This window comes from Theropithecus gelada, chromosome 11 (genome assembly GCF_003255815.1).
Source record: "Theropithecus gelada isolate Dixy chromosome 11, Tgel_1.0, whole genome shotgun sequence".
NCBI classification, from domain to species: Eukaryota; Metazoa; Chordata; class Mammalia; order Primates; family Cercopithecidae; genus Theropithecus; species Theropithecus gelada.
Window position 1 is genome coordinate 15950843 of NC_037679.1, and position 14770 is coordinate 15965612.

The window sequence follows — 14770 nt, forward strand, 5'->3', positions numbered from 1 at the left end:
TTTTCAATAGAACTTCATATGACCCAGGAGTTTAAGTCTTTTTTTTAAAAATTAGTTCAATGACTTATTTGACAGTGTTACTAACTTCAGAAATGGATTTTCCTATAACTGAAAAAGAATCCTGGTCTGGGAGTCTGAACGCCTCATTTCTATCCTTGTCTTAGTTACTAAGCTGGGGGCTTAGGTAGGTCACTTCCCCCTCTGAGTGTTAAGTTACTTATTCTATGGAATAAGTGGCTCCCAATTGCTCAGGTGCATCAGAATCTTCTAGGTCCTTGTTACAAATACATGCTTCTGGGTCTTGTCTCAGTCCTACTGAATCAGATTTTCTAATATTGGTGCAGGAGTCTGTATTTTTTAATTAACTGGGTGATTACAAGGTACAGCCAATTTTTTGAAGTATTGGATGAACACTTCTAGGGTCCTTCATAGCTCTAAAAATTTGTATTCTGATTTCGATTCCTTCTATCATTGTTTGTCCTAACTAAGCTACTAGATATTGTGCTAAAACAAAGCAAAGCAAAACACAAAATAAACAATAAATAACCAAGACCATGGTTTAATCATCTTTATATTCCCCCAGCACCTACAAAGTGCCTGGTAGGTAGTAGGTGCTCAATAAATATTTGAAAAATGACTCAATGGTGATTAAATAAATGAATGTTATTTCATGTGGATCCCAATCACCTATAGATAGAAGAATCTAAAAAGAAAATATTTTAAACTTTTGTCTGATGTAATCTTGCACTCCCTATCTGCCCTACTAGGTACTTCAGTGATGGGTTATGTGAATGAAGTCATGCATATTGAGGGACCCAGTAGGAAGGTGGTTAGATTCTCCTGGAGGCAAGATTGTCCCACAGTATTTCTCAGTGGCAGTGATAACTGAAAGGGGCTCATGATTCCTCAGGAGCTGGTTTTCTTCTCCATGACTTTTCCAAGACCAGAAAAAGCCATATCCTGACTGGGTGACAGATGTCCTTGGAGCCATTGCTGCAGATCTCTGAACTTGCAAACACCACCTCAGGTTTCTGTGTGGTCCCAGAGGGTGGGAAGAGGCATTCATCTTCTGTTAGAAGTTACTGGTAAATTCGACAGCAGTGGGTGTCAGCTGAGCCAAGCGTCCTTTGCAGCCAGTGTCCCCAGGATATCTGATACTACCTTTTGTGACCCCACAGTCCTTCCTTCCACCCCCACTTCTAGGCTCCACTGACCCATTGAGCCTCCCCAGTTTAGACACTGTCCGCTGGCTTTGGAAGGTACCGGCTCAGGATGAAATCTGTCACAGGGGTGGGCAACTTAGCCAGGGGGATGTAGAGGAGTTTGGCATCCAGGCCAGGGTTGTAGCGGATGCGAGGGCTCCGGGAAACAATAGCATGCTCCATGCTGTTGATGACATCTCTGACTCTGGGCTCTGCCACCTGCATTATGTTTTTTAACTTGTCAGTATCTGTTTGAGGGCAGACAGTGGAAAAAGGCTCTGTTATTCTTCATAAAAGATGATTTCTTCTGAATTCTGTCCAACTACGCTTTCCACGAGATCCCTGATCTAACATTTCAGACAGGTCTGCCACACCCTCCAGGTGGTCCCTTATACAAACACACATTTATAAGACTATTATAAATAATCTTAGCCTGGCCAACATAGTGAAACCCCATCTCTACTAAAAATATGAAAATTAGCCGGGCATGGTGGCACTTGCCTGTAATCCCAGCTACTCAGGAGGCTGAGATACTGAATCACTTGAACCCAGGAGGCAGAGGTTTTAGTGAGCCGAGATCACACCATTGCACTCAAGCCTGGGCAACAGAATGATACGCTGTCTCAAAATAAATAAATAAATAAAGCATCAATCTTATTTATCTTCCTGAATTCAACAATTGTGCATTTTTCCTACTATTGCATTAGACTGGTGATGAGAAGAACTGTGAGCATTCTTAAAACTGTGCCACTTATTAGTTATATTACCTTGAGCTTAAACTTTTATTATCTGTAAAATGGGGATAATACTATCTTTCCTGAAGGTTGGGCATAGTGGCTCGAGCCTGTAATCTCAGTACTTTGGGAGGCCAAGCCAGGTCGATCACCTGAGGGCAGGAGTTTGAGACCAGCCTGGCCAATGTGGTGACATCTCCTCTCTACTAAAAATACAAAAATTAGCCGGGCATGGTGACACGTGCCTGTAATCGCAGCTACTAGGGAGGCTGAGGCATGAGAATCACTTGAACTCAGGAGGAGGAGGTTGCAGTGACCCAAGATCGCACCACTGCATTCCAGCCTGGGCAAGAGTGAGACTCCATCTCAGAAAAAAAAAAAAAAAAGTCTGTCCTGGAGAATACCAAAAGATGATTAATAGCAGGGTAGACACTGGGAGAGTACAGAATAGCAAACATGATGGGAAGACAGCCTTTTTTTTTTTCCTTCTATGTACTTCCTAGGGTTCCCACATTTAAACAAAAACATGCAGGAGAAAATATTATTTAAAAATAGTAATACTGCCCCTACCTCGGTCATAAGATCATTGGCCATTGTGGACTCAAACAATTTAAGGAATAGACAAGCACCTCGTGGGGCCCTCACAAATGTGAGGGGCTGTTCTGTTTGCATTGGCACCCAGGAGTGGAGATGGGGACAAGACCCCAGGTAGTACAAGTCTGCCAAAGCTCATGACATAAATAGGAGAAGGGCCACACCACACACCCACCAGGCCCTCATGTGCATCCTCACCCCAGGACAGAGGGATTCATGCTTCACTGAGAGCCCTGAGGACTCCAGAGAAAATGGTGTTTCAAAGTCAGACTGCCCTGATGAGGGATGAAAACTTGAAAATGGAGAGGAAGCCAAAGCTGCCCTGACTTTGAGAATGGTCCAGGCAGGCAAGGAATTCACCCACTCGGGGCCAGGATCCTTGTGGGTGGTTGGTGAGAATGGGGCAGTGTCACTTCAGTCCCCTTTACCCCAGACTCTGAGAAACTCCATTTTCTGTTTCCTGGAAAGAAAACTGATGCAGGGAAAAAGCCAAACTACATTTTGGGATCTCAACAAGAGCCACACTAACTTAAAGCCAGACTGTCCATAAGGCAGCAATGTCTTGGGAAACCACACCCTGACCTCTGACCATAGAGCTGGCACAGAGGCCACCAGCAGCAGGACTGAGGGCCGAAGGAATCGTTCAGGATGCCCAAGGGGCTGTCTCTGCCACCTCGGAGCCAGGGAAACCTTTGTGGGCTGAGGAGGTGGAGCAAGCTGACATGGTGAGATGGGCTGGGGACTGGGTTCTGAGAGGTGGGGAGGGCTTACATAGGCAGTGGGGTGGAAGAAGGTACCCCACACATGGGAAAGGGTATAAGGCACCTACTTTCATTGTTTTCTCAAATAGATATTAGCTGCCATTCAGTGCTGAGCACCCTGCTAGGCATGGAGTGGGAAGGGAGACTGAAGGACCCATCCGGCCTTGTCACTCTCCTTCACAGTGAGGAAGGACATAGGCTTTGGAGTTGGGCACTTGGGAAAACGTTTTTGTTATTGGGAGAATTAAGCAAGATAAAGTCTATAAAGTATCAGGCCTGCTCCTAGGGGTTACAAGCCAGGGGCCTGTTTGGTCAGCCACAGCAACTTGCTGAGTTCGTACCCAGTGATGCTCCAGGACTACTCCTAAATATCTCTCCTGTCTGTCACACAGCCACCCCCCACCACCAGAACCACCATGACTTAGAACTTCATGTCTTTATCATTCCTTCGCCGGGTTTCTGCAGTAGTCTCCCAGGTGGCCTTTTTATCCTTCCCACAGTGACACAAATCTGATCCGCTGTTTCAGAGCCATTTACAAGGCTCTCTAATGCCTTTAGGATAAGAGCCATGCTCCTTAGTATAGCAATCAAAGCATTTTATGATCTGACTCCTAATCTCTCCCCTCCTCAATCACCACCCACAGCACTCCTGCCAGACTATAATGGCAATGGCAAAGGTTTGTTCAGCTCTTACTGTGGCAGAGCTGAGTATTTTGCATTTCTGTTTAAATCTCCTAACAATCCATGAGAGAAGAGTTGTACTTTATAAATGGATAAACAAGTTTGGAGAGCTGTACAACATGATTAGGGGGACTGCTGGAATACAAGCCTGAATCTGCACTACCTCTAAAAGCATACAATGCTACGTCAGGTCACCAAAATGTTGCTCACACCCTTCCTCTTGTGTAAAACATCCACCATCTCTTTCCCTGTTGGTATACTCCTATTCATCCTTCAAAACTCACTAAGGCATTAACTGTCACCTCTGTAAGGCTTCTGTGACAGCGGAGTGAAGTCTGCACTGCTGCTTGTTTTGTACGCATGTCCATTATTGCAAGATTCTTCATGTGGTGGTGTATTTACTTTCACATCTTCCCTGCTAGTTTCCCGGAGACTGTCTCATCTCTGTATCCCAATAAACACTGGGCAACTGAAGCGAAAATTCTGGTATAACCACTTGGGAAAACGTTTATCTAAGTGTAGTTGAGCACTGCCTGAAAATTTTCCTCTGAAATTATGGTGTGGACTACAGGTGAATTGGCCTAACATATTTCATAAGCCCAATCCTTACTATTCTTTAGTATAACAATACCAGTTTCTGGACAAGGTTTTCAGAGGAGTTTGCCTTTATACATATTCTTCCATGAACCACACTAAAGATGCTACAATCACTCTTCACCCTGAGTGCTTACTTAGAAAATGACTTTGTGAGGTTTCCAGACACTGGCTGAATTCACTTTGCCCCAGCCTCAGAGCAGCTCCACAAATAATTTGAACTACTCTTTGCTAAGAATGATCACACAGAGGATAAATATTCTTCCCCACAGACACTAACATCTACTCTCCTTGCTCCCAACGACAGCACATTTCCCTTTGGGGACCTATGCCTCCCCAACACCGTGTCCATTGGTCTGGGCAGAGCACAAGGCCCAGCCTGAGCCAATCACACCTTCACATTCCCCTGGGCGCAGTGACTGGTTTAGGGTTGGGTGCATCTCGTAGTCCCCTATGATGTGGCCACCATAGGTCCTCCAAGTCAGAGTGTACATTAGGACTTTTGGGAGAGGTACTGGAAAGAACTCTCCTATTTTCCCAGCAGACCTCACCCTAGGTGGAGGTGAAGAGATGCTGCAGTTATGCGGCTCCCACAGGGGAGAGAGCTTAGAGATTGGAGTCAACGCAAAAGAAGCAGAGCCAAGAAATGGGTGAAACCAGGTCCTAGCAACATCATTTGCAGTCTGGGTCAGGTTGTACCTGAAGCTTATCTTGCTCAACTTTTTAGTCAGGTGAGGCAAGAAATTCCTTTTCTGCTTAAATAATTAGCACTGGATCTTCTGTCACTGAGTAAGTCCCAACTAATGTAAATCCTTAGACATTTTCTTCTCACAGAATCCTAACATGTCTAGCACTAAAAGATGAATTTACCTAAGGGGTACCCCAAACATTTTTCCCTGAGGCTTCCCTAAATCAATGAATGAATGACACCTCCATCCACCATATTCTTCAAGCTGTAAAGCTAGCACTCACCCCTGATGGCTTCCTCTCCCTCACCCCTTAATCCTCAGTGTGCTTTGATGCTCTAATTTATTCTGTATACTCCAGCTACCTCCCATTGCTTCCCACCTGCTGGTTTCTTTAAAGTTCCTCAAATGGAGTTTTCTGCCTCAGAGCCTTCCTGCAGAAAAAAAGTCCCTTCTTTCCCCTTCCCAGCAACACCTAACTCTTACTCCTCCTCAAAGTCAACTCAGAGAAGCTCTCCCCTTCACCACAACCTGAATTGGGACCCCAACTTCCTGCTTCATTCTTCTTTCACAACCCTGTTTCTCCTCTGTTGCACTTATCCACATCTACCATAAACACATGTGTTTTTATTAATGTTTGTCTCCCCTACTGGGCCATAAGCTACAGGCAGTGAGGGGCAGGCACACTGCTATGTCCGCTCCAGCTCTCCAGCCCCACACATGCTTGGGACATGGCAGCCTTGCATGTTTTGTATTACTGATTCAAAACAAAAATAAAAAACAAAAATGCAATAAAGTGTGTATGTATTAAGTGAAAAAAATGGCTGTCTTGGCTTTGTGCTCTGTTGACGTATGATGTCCAGCAGACAACTTTCGCAGCACAAAGTTTTGGGGCAGCAGGATAAACAGCTGCCATGTCCCACCTCTACCCTCCAAAAACACCAATGATTCACAGGAGACCCTCAGCTCAGGGAGAGAAAGAGAGCTGCCTAGAGACCCTCTCTTTTAAATCCCCATGTGCTCATTTTCTTCTTTATTAACAAGCACTCGGAATGTGCAAAGCACTTCACACATACTAACCCTCATAGCAACCCCATGAAGGAGGCACTATCTATCTTTAGCTCCATTTTGTAAATGAGAAAACTCAGGCATGGGAAAACTAGGTAATAGGCCCAAAGTCTCCTAGCTGGTAAGTAGTAGAGCCAGGATTTGAACCCAGGCAGTCTGGCTCCAGCAGCCATGCTCTTGATCTCTTCACTATATTTATCTCAGTGCATTTTCACCTGATTCCCCTGCATCATGATGCTGTGTGGGCAGGTGCCAGGAGTGGGCCGAATTGCCCTTAACTCGCTGCACCGCTCCAGCAGTGATGATTCTGCCGCTTGCTGTCTATTCTCAAACCCCAGCTCTGCCACTGTGTGACCTTGGGTCCTGAACTCCTCTGCATTTTGTCTCACCATCTGTAAATGGAAAGCCAGCTAATGACCCCAAGACCCACTCGCCCCCCTTAGAGACCCCTCCCCTGCCTCAGGAACTTACAGTTACGGAAATACTCCTCTCCATAGCTGTCCCGGGTCTCCTGAGGCAGCCTCTCCCAAAGCTTTCGCATGCGTGACTCCAGGTTCTCCTTGCCCAGAATGGCTGTCCGGTAGTTCCCTGGCTCAATGATGCAGACCTTTACCCCAAAGTAGTGGAGCTCACGCCTGGGAAAGAAGAGTTGTGCTCAGTCTGGGTCTCAAGATGACAATCATCAGGGAGAGTCACCTCTGGATGGGCTTGTCTTTCAGGAACTTAGAGATGCCTCCCTCACCCCCTGTGCATGGCCCTGGCATTGCCTTTAGGCAACTAAGCCCTTCCTTAGGTACTCAGCCTTTTCCCAGACTGGCCCAGCAGTCTCTGGGCAATTTGCATTAGGCATAACCGGCGGGAAGAAGTCAATAGAGAATCTAGGCCAAGCCTTACCTCCCACCAGGTCCCTCCCATTTAGCAACTCCTCACTCAACACCCACATGGTGAAGGGTGTGGGTCTACACAACACCTGCATGCTCCTCTAAAGACCTCCAGAAGGGACCTCTGCCTCCAGGCCTGTCTGTCTTATGGGGGACTCTCCCTCCTCCTCTCACAGGCCCAAACAGGGTTTCACTCACCCTGGTGCTGCTCAAGGGAAGGCCCACCTGATGCCTCGTATTTCCACCCTACCTCTTCTCCTCATACCTTCTCTTGGTCCTTGGAGAAAGCACCTTGAGGTCTAACCTTCCTTCTGCTATTGTGTTAGCTTCCTGTCTGCAGAATTCCCCTGCCCACAAGCTGTCACTCCCAACCCTCTCTAACCCCCGGGATTTCCACCTGGAGTGGTTTAGTACCAGGGCCCACTTACCTGATGCTGTCAGAGAAGGCCTCAACGCCAAACTTGGAGACGCAGTAGCCACCACCAATGACGGCCACAAGACCACCACAGCTGGACATGTTGATAACCCTGCCCCGGGCTCTCTTGACCATGGGCAGCATGTGAAGGGTCACTTCGATCAGTCCCACCAGGTTCACATTAATCACCTTCACAAAGTCCTCCTTGGTCAGCCATTCGTTGGGACCACTGGGCAGGCCCACACCAGCATTGTTCACCAGGGCCCAGAGGCCTGGGGGTGAGATGGAGAACCACATAGAAATCATCAGGGGGCCTGGGAAAGAACCAAGGTTTGCTCCCCACAGGCTCAGTGCCTTCAAGGATGGTTGAGCAGGTGCACAAGACACAACCCAGTCAGGCTATAACATAAAAGAAAGGTGTATCTTTTACTAATTCATTTTCCCTGAAGGGACACTTTTTCCCAATTCAAGTAAAGTCTGCCGACTAGCTGGCGCTCTGTGCCAGCTACAATCAAGGTGTTAGCTAACAGCATTTCAGCTATAAGCGTTGGGATAAGAGTTTCATTTTCATACCAATGAATTAGTGTTTAGATCCCTTCCCCATCATGCTTCTCCCTCTCTATTCACTTAAGTATAACCAACTGCATTTCACATACTACCAAAATCAATCCATTCATTCATTCATCCATCTTTACACATTTATTCATGCATGTATCTAGTCTGTGACAATTGTAGGGTGAAGGAGGCCAGGTGCAGTGACCCACACCTGTAATCACAACCCTTTGGGAGGCTGAGGTGGGAGGATCACTTGAGGCCAGGAGTTTGAGACCAGCCTGAGCAACAGAGTGAGACTCCCGTCTCTACAAAAAAGAAAAAATATTAGTCAGGTGTGGTGGTATGCACCTGTAGTTCTAGCTACTGGCAGGCTGAGGTGGGAGAATCACTTGAGCCCAGGTTACAGGTTACCTTGTTCAAGGTTACAGTGAGCTATAATGGTGCCATTGCACTCCAGCCTGGGTGACAGAGTGAGACCCTGTCTCTGAAAATAAAATGAAATAAAATGATATGAAATAAAATAAAGTAAAATACAGGGCAAAGGAGACATAAAATGAACAACACAGCATTTTATCCCTCCAGGAACTCACAAGCCTAGAAGGAAATAATAATATTTATAAATAAATATATAAATTATTTAAATAAAATAATTATGGAAAATGTGATGAGGACTGTCTTTGAGATATTTCAATTAGGTTGGTACAAATGGAAAGAAATAATGCTAAGTGTGATCATTCAACTTTGCAGGGGCCCAGGGTTGAAGAGCGTCAGGTCCAGTCCTGGTTTTACCTCCAGCCTTGAACAAGTCACTTCCTTCTCTGGGCCTCAGACTCTTCATCAGATTGGACTAAAACAGTTGCTTCCAGACTGTATTTTGCAAGCCTTCTAGCAGGAGGAAAATGCAGGAGAAGCTCTCCTTTCATTTGTTTTACATATTGGAGTTCCAAAAAAATTCCACCAGAGGGAGGGTAATGCTAAAGACACACTGGAGACCCCTCTAAACGCTGCTCAAGGACCCCTTCCAGCTCCTTCATGCAAGGATTCCCCAAGCCCTACTGCCCTGGTGATTCCCCTGACAGCGCCAGCCTCAGCAGCCCCAGGATACTCTGCAGGCGCATCCCACTGTCTCCTGAGGGCAGGTCTCAACACAAACATAAATCCTAGTCTACCCCTCCCTCTAGGGCCGGGGTCCCCACCGAAGCCATGCCCCTACCCAATCTCCCTGCCTTTGTGCATTCAGGAGCAATGAGAAAGCACACAAGAACTTCCTCTCCCATCCCCCTACCCAGCCCAGTTCCCGGTGCTTCTTAGGCAAGGATATTGCCCAGTGGCTTAGGCAAAATAATGGTCCCCCAAAGATGTCGCCAGCCTCATTATCTCTGGAACCTGTGGATCTGCTGGATTACATGGGAAAGGGGAATTAAGGTTGCAGGTGGAATGGAGGTTGCTAATCAATTGTCCTTAAAGTTAGGGAGGAAGTTAACACAGGGAAATTATCCTGGATTAAACTGGTGAGCCCAATATAATCACAAGTCCTTCTAAGTGGAAGGAGGCAGAAACCAGAGAATCAGAGAGATTGAGAAAAGTGTGAAAAAGACTGGGCTCAACATTGCAGGCCTTGAAGATGGAGGTAGCAGGCCAGGAGCCAGGGGATGTCAGCTGCCTCTGGAAGCTGGAAAAGGCAGAGACGGATTCTCCTCTACAGCCTCCAGAAGGAACACAGTTCTGCTGACTGATTTTAGATCAGTGAGGCCCATTTTGGACATTACTCCTCCGGAACTACAAGATAATATGTTTATATTGTCTTCAGACTGTACAGTTGTGTTGTTACAACAGCAACAGGAAACTAACATGCTAAGTGAGGTATTAAGGCAAGTGGCTCAAGGCTGAATGTAGGGAACTGGTTGAGACAGCCTGCTGAAGACAGAGGCTCACTCTTGCTGAATTACTAATTAATTAGCTCACTCGAAAACTATTTATTGAGTACCTTACTAGGTGCCAGACATTATTCTAGGTACTAAGGATGCACAGTAAATAAAAGGGACAAAAATCCTTGTCCCCAGGAAGCTTTATTCTAGGAGGAAACAGACAATAAATAAGTAAAATCTATTGTACATTGACTAGTGATAAGTGCTAAGGAGAAGAATCAAGCAGGGAATTACTGTCTGGATCCCCCTGGCTCCAGGGCTCTGTTGCCCTGACCTGTGCATGGGCTCCAGACTAGTTCCTTTAGGAGGGAGGACTTCCTCTAGTCTGCTGCTTCTGCAACCCAGCCATCCTGTTCCTCCTGTTCCTGGGCCCACACCCTGTGTGCTGCGAGTGCATGAGGCAGGTCCCCACGCAGTCCTGGGCCAGCCCCAGTCCACAGCTTCCTTTCCCGATAGGAACAGCCACTCTGACTTACATACTTGCCCTGAAGTCAAACCAACACCCACCATGATGTCAAGAAGAGACCAGATCTCTTTCTCCCTTGCCTGACATAGTCAAGGAGAGAAACTGCACCCCCTCATGGGATCTAACCTCCTGTCTCATTCCCCCTTCCCCTTATCCTGATCCCAACAAGAAATGTGCTTATATTTCCCCAGGAGCTGATGGTTAGGACTGCTGAAACCTCAGAGAGGCACATCCTATTTTTTTTTTTTTTTTTTTTTTGAGATGGAGTCTCACTGTCACCAGGCTGGAGTACAGTGGCGCAATCTTGGCTTACTGCAACCTCCGCCTCCAGGGTTCAAGTGACGCTCCTGCCTCGGCCTCCCGAGTAGCTGGGACCACAGGCATATGCCACCACATCCAGGTAATTTTTGTATTTTTTAGTAGAAATGGGTTTCACCATGTTGGCCGGGATGGTCTCCATCTCTTGACCTCATGATCTTCCCGCCTCGGCCTTCCAAAGTGCTGGATTTATAGGCATGAGCCAACATGTCCAGCCAGGCATGTCCATTTTTAGAGGTTTGGACACACAGAACACATCTTCCCCCCTCACTTCCTATTGAGACCTCTTTCCTGTCTCTCTGAGTTTCCAGGACAGAAAACTTCCTTGGGAAATCACCCCTTCATGTGAACAGGCCAAACCATGCAGTGGCTTCCAACCAGATTGAAGCAGGAGCCTTTCCTATGTCACCCCTCCTACCCCATCTGGACATCAGGGTCTCTGATACTGTCAGATGCTTCGGGAGAGAGGAAGAGGAAGAAGGAGAAACCAAGAAAGTCAAAGAATGTAATTCGCCCCACCTTGCTCGCCCACTTGGTCCCTCAACCACTGGGCCGCCGCCTTGATGCTTTCACTCTTGGTGACATCCAGTAGGGTGGTCTGCAGCCGATAGGAGGTATCCTGCTGAAGTTTCTGGGCTCCCTCCTCAGTGAAGCAAGCAGCCAGCACCCTCATGCCCCGATCAACTAGCTGTTTGGCCAGCAGGTTCCCGAAGCCGGAGTCACAGCCTGTGATAAAGACGTACTTCTCCGAGAGGTTGCCAACCAGATTGCAGTTCTTGAACCAGCGGTACATAAATGAGAGGTCTGTGAGGGCCGCCATAGGGCAGGAGAATGTGATGGCCAAGAGGGAGTGGGCTCAGGAGACAGCAGGGAAGAAGCTGGTCCTCTGAGCCCTAGCAGGCAGTCTACAGGAAACCACCTGGAAGAAGAACTCTCCTCCCTCCCACAGCTTGCAACAAATCTAGGTCCCTGGGTGAGCCACGCTGTAATTTTTATAGGTGGATGCATCATCACAGCAATTAGCTCAGATGCAAGAAATTCAAGTCCAACCTGAAGCCTTGTCACCTCTGACAGCCCTGGTGGCTGCCTCCTTCTCTCCCCCTGCCCTGATGGGTAAAGCTGCCAAGAATGGGAAAGAATCCACTGGCAATGTTGGTGATGAGTGGTGGTTCACCCAGGTGGTGTAAGGGAGGCAAATGAAAAAGGAGGACTCAACGCAGACAGCTCCCCTAGAAATCCTGTCGCCACCCTACCCCCAACCCAGCCTAGGGATTTTGGTCTCCAGAGATCAAAATCTTTTGTAATGAGTGCAGGTATGTAAATAAGTTTAAGTTTTATTTTCAGGGAAAATATTCAAGACAAATTTATTAATGTAAAACAAACAACATTAGTTCTGTACCTTCCAAACCTCAAGAGAAACAAGTTGCAGGTCGTCAGCTCTCTGGAATTCTTAGGTAAGTCTCCACCAGGAGAGAGGATGAAAAGCAATGGATTTCTCCTAAGGTGGATGTACCTCCACTGTCCTGAGGCTAGAGGCAGCAGGGCCCTCCTATAGGGGAGGCTGGTGATGTGAAACTTAGCCACCAGAAAGCAGAAAGACCTGGAGGACTCAGGCCTGACACCCCCTGGGGATGATACTCAGGCCATCAGTGACTGGCCCTGGGCAAGATGATGAGGTGGGATCATGAGTTCGCTGGGCAGCTGAGGGAATTGTCTGGGCAGAGGCCTTGACTGTAAGAGGGGATGAGATATAGGAGGAGCAGAGAACTGGGGCCAGAGACATAGAAAATTCTCTGGGTCGGGACTTGGAGGAGAAGAAGAGATTCTAGGCAATTTAGCAAATAATTTACAGAAAGCTAAGAGGGAAGGTGGTAAAGGAAAGGAAATAAGGAAACCAGAGGTGTGAGTAGTGAGGGGCCACACCCAGAATTTCATAAGATGCAGGGGAATGATGCTGGAGCCTCCTGTGATTCTTTGGATCAACATCTAGGGTCACCATCCCTTGGGATGAGCCTGGTCCCAGCTCACACCTTCATGGCTTAGAGAGTCTGATACAGAAATGGGACCACAAAGTTCTCTAGTGTGAAGGAACAAAGGATGTATCTCTGTGATCCACCATTTGCCAAGTCTGATGAGCGTAGAATCACATAAAGCAGGTGTCACCTTGGGAAAGCCCTGCAGGGTTTGGCCATTCCTTAACAAAGTAGTGGCGGGGAGGCAGATTATGAACCCACCCTTGAAGAGCAGACCCAAAACTTATAGGGGATGGAAGTGGAAAATGGTAGAAAGCAAACCGCACCTACTTCATAACCACCTCGAGGCAGAGCACCTCCTATGTGGGATCTGGGAACCATCTCCCAGTGTCTGTCTGCCTCCTGGGTGAATGAACAGAGAAGTCTTGGCTGGGAGAGGTCAGACCATGTCACTCAAGGACTGAGCAGACCTGGGGCAGTGGGTATCCCAGTTCTTGAGGACACAGGTGAGGTCCAGGAGTTGGCTCCAAACCTAGAATAAGGATACCTCAGAACTGCTCCAGCGCCGGCCTGGGCCTGACTCAGCACCTCCTGGGCCTCTGTGCTGGCAGTGTTCCCCTGGTCTCAAACTAAACACACAGTCCATGAGGGTGTGGGGTGTGAGGGCTGTAGGACCACATAGAAGGCTCTTCCTCCCAGGGCTAGAAATGCCTTCCTCTCTCAGATGACAGGACTCCTTGCTGAGCTGGCCCCTAAGGTCTGGTAGGTCAGGTTGGTAGCTGCACTCCCCATCCCCACCCCATGCACACAGGTATCTCAGAGGAGAGGAGCTCTCTCCTCTGTCAGGCCATTTCCCTCCAGTGGGAGAGCATAGATTCTGAGGGCCAAGACACACCCTGATGAGGTAGACAGGAGGAAGAGCCAGTGTGGGCTCACCTACCCCCAGTTGCTCAAGACCTTCCACAAATGTGGATTCTTCAGGGTGACAAGTGGGCCATGAGGCTCAGGGCCCAAGGAAGTGGGATGCCATTATCTGTGATTGGGTCTCCCTTCCTAAGCAGCAAAATGTGGTTCTTTCCTCCTAATATCACCGGAGTCCTGAATAACATCCCAGGAGAAACCTAGAACACAGGTGAGGGAAGTGAGGTATAAGACCCTGGACTTGAGAGCTCCCTCCCACCACTTTATTTCTCACCCCATGAAACAGTACCCCTCCCAAATGCAATGACGTTAAAGTGAGGGCCGGTCACTGAGTGCTACAAAGAGGTTGCTTGAGAGAAGAAGAGGACTCAGGTGCCCCAGGGAAGGGATCTGGGGCCTGCCAGTGCCTTAGTGACATGCCATTGCTTCCTTGTCCCTCTGTGTGCTCCTGTGATCCTAGGCTACTTGATTCATTCCTGGAAAGAAAACAATTGCCCCTCACCTTGGTGGCAGAAAGGGCTGAGACAGGGCAGGGATAATCCAACTTCTCTCTTCAATTTCCTCCTGAGTTCGTCCCTCTCATCCCCAGATCCCCATGAAGGCATCTGCCTCCTCCTCCCTGTAGCTCACAGCCCATGTTCCCCTCAGACTAGAAGGCAACTTGCTGCACATGGCTGCACTTTTCAGCCTTTGCTCTAGAACAAAAGTAACCAGAGAAGCCCATGGTTTCAAGAGAGTCAAACATTGGTTCCTGTGTCTTCTGTCACAATCCCTATTGAGGACACCACTGCCAGCCAGTGCCCCCAGAGCTGGCACCTGAGGTCTAGGGGTCAGGCTGGCTGCCCTGTCACCCCACACCATGTCCACAGGTGTATTCAGAGGAACCCTCACCCACTTCCTCCAGGCCATTTCCATCATGGGGAGAGTGTAATAGACTGGCCAGGTTGATGCACACCTGAGGAAGGAGCAGGAGGCAGAGAAGCTGTGGGCTGT

At 47.9% G+C, this 14770-nt stretch overlaps 1 protein-coding gene across 1 annotated transcript; it reads right to left on the minus strand.

The window, feature by feature from the left end:
- Window positions 1-553: 553 nt before the first annotated feature.
- SDR9C7 (short chain dehydrogenase/reductase family 9C member 7) lies at window positions 554-11846 on the minus strand. Its single transcript, XM_025403410.1, has 4 exons — window positions 11403-11846; window positions 7630-7888; window positions 6792-6955; window positions 554-1450 (listed from the first exon to the last, which is right to left on the minus strand). The coding sequence occupies exons 1-4, from the start codon at window positions 11701-11703 to the stop codon at window positions 1233-1235; spliced, it is 942 nt and encodes a 313-aa protein (XP_025259195.1). The 5' UTR covers window positions 11704-11846; the 3' UTR covers window positions 554-1232.
- Between the last annotated feature and the right edge of the window lie 2924 nt (window positions 11847-14770).

Coding starts and splice junctions, on each gene's coding strand:
- SDR9C7 (XM_025403410.1), bottom strand. CDS start 11,703: ATGGCGGCCCTCACAGACCTCTCATTTATGTACCGCTGGTTCAAGAAC. Junction 6,956..7,629: donor GCCTTCTCTGACAGCATCAG/GTAAGTGGGCCC, acceptor CTTCTTTCCCAG/GCGTGAGCTCCACTACTTTG. Junction 1,451..6,791: donor AGAGGAGTATTTCCGTAACT/GTAAGTTCCTGA, acceptor GCCCTCAAACAG/ATACTGACAAGTTAAAAAAC.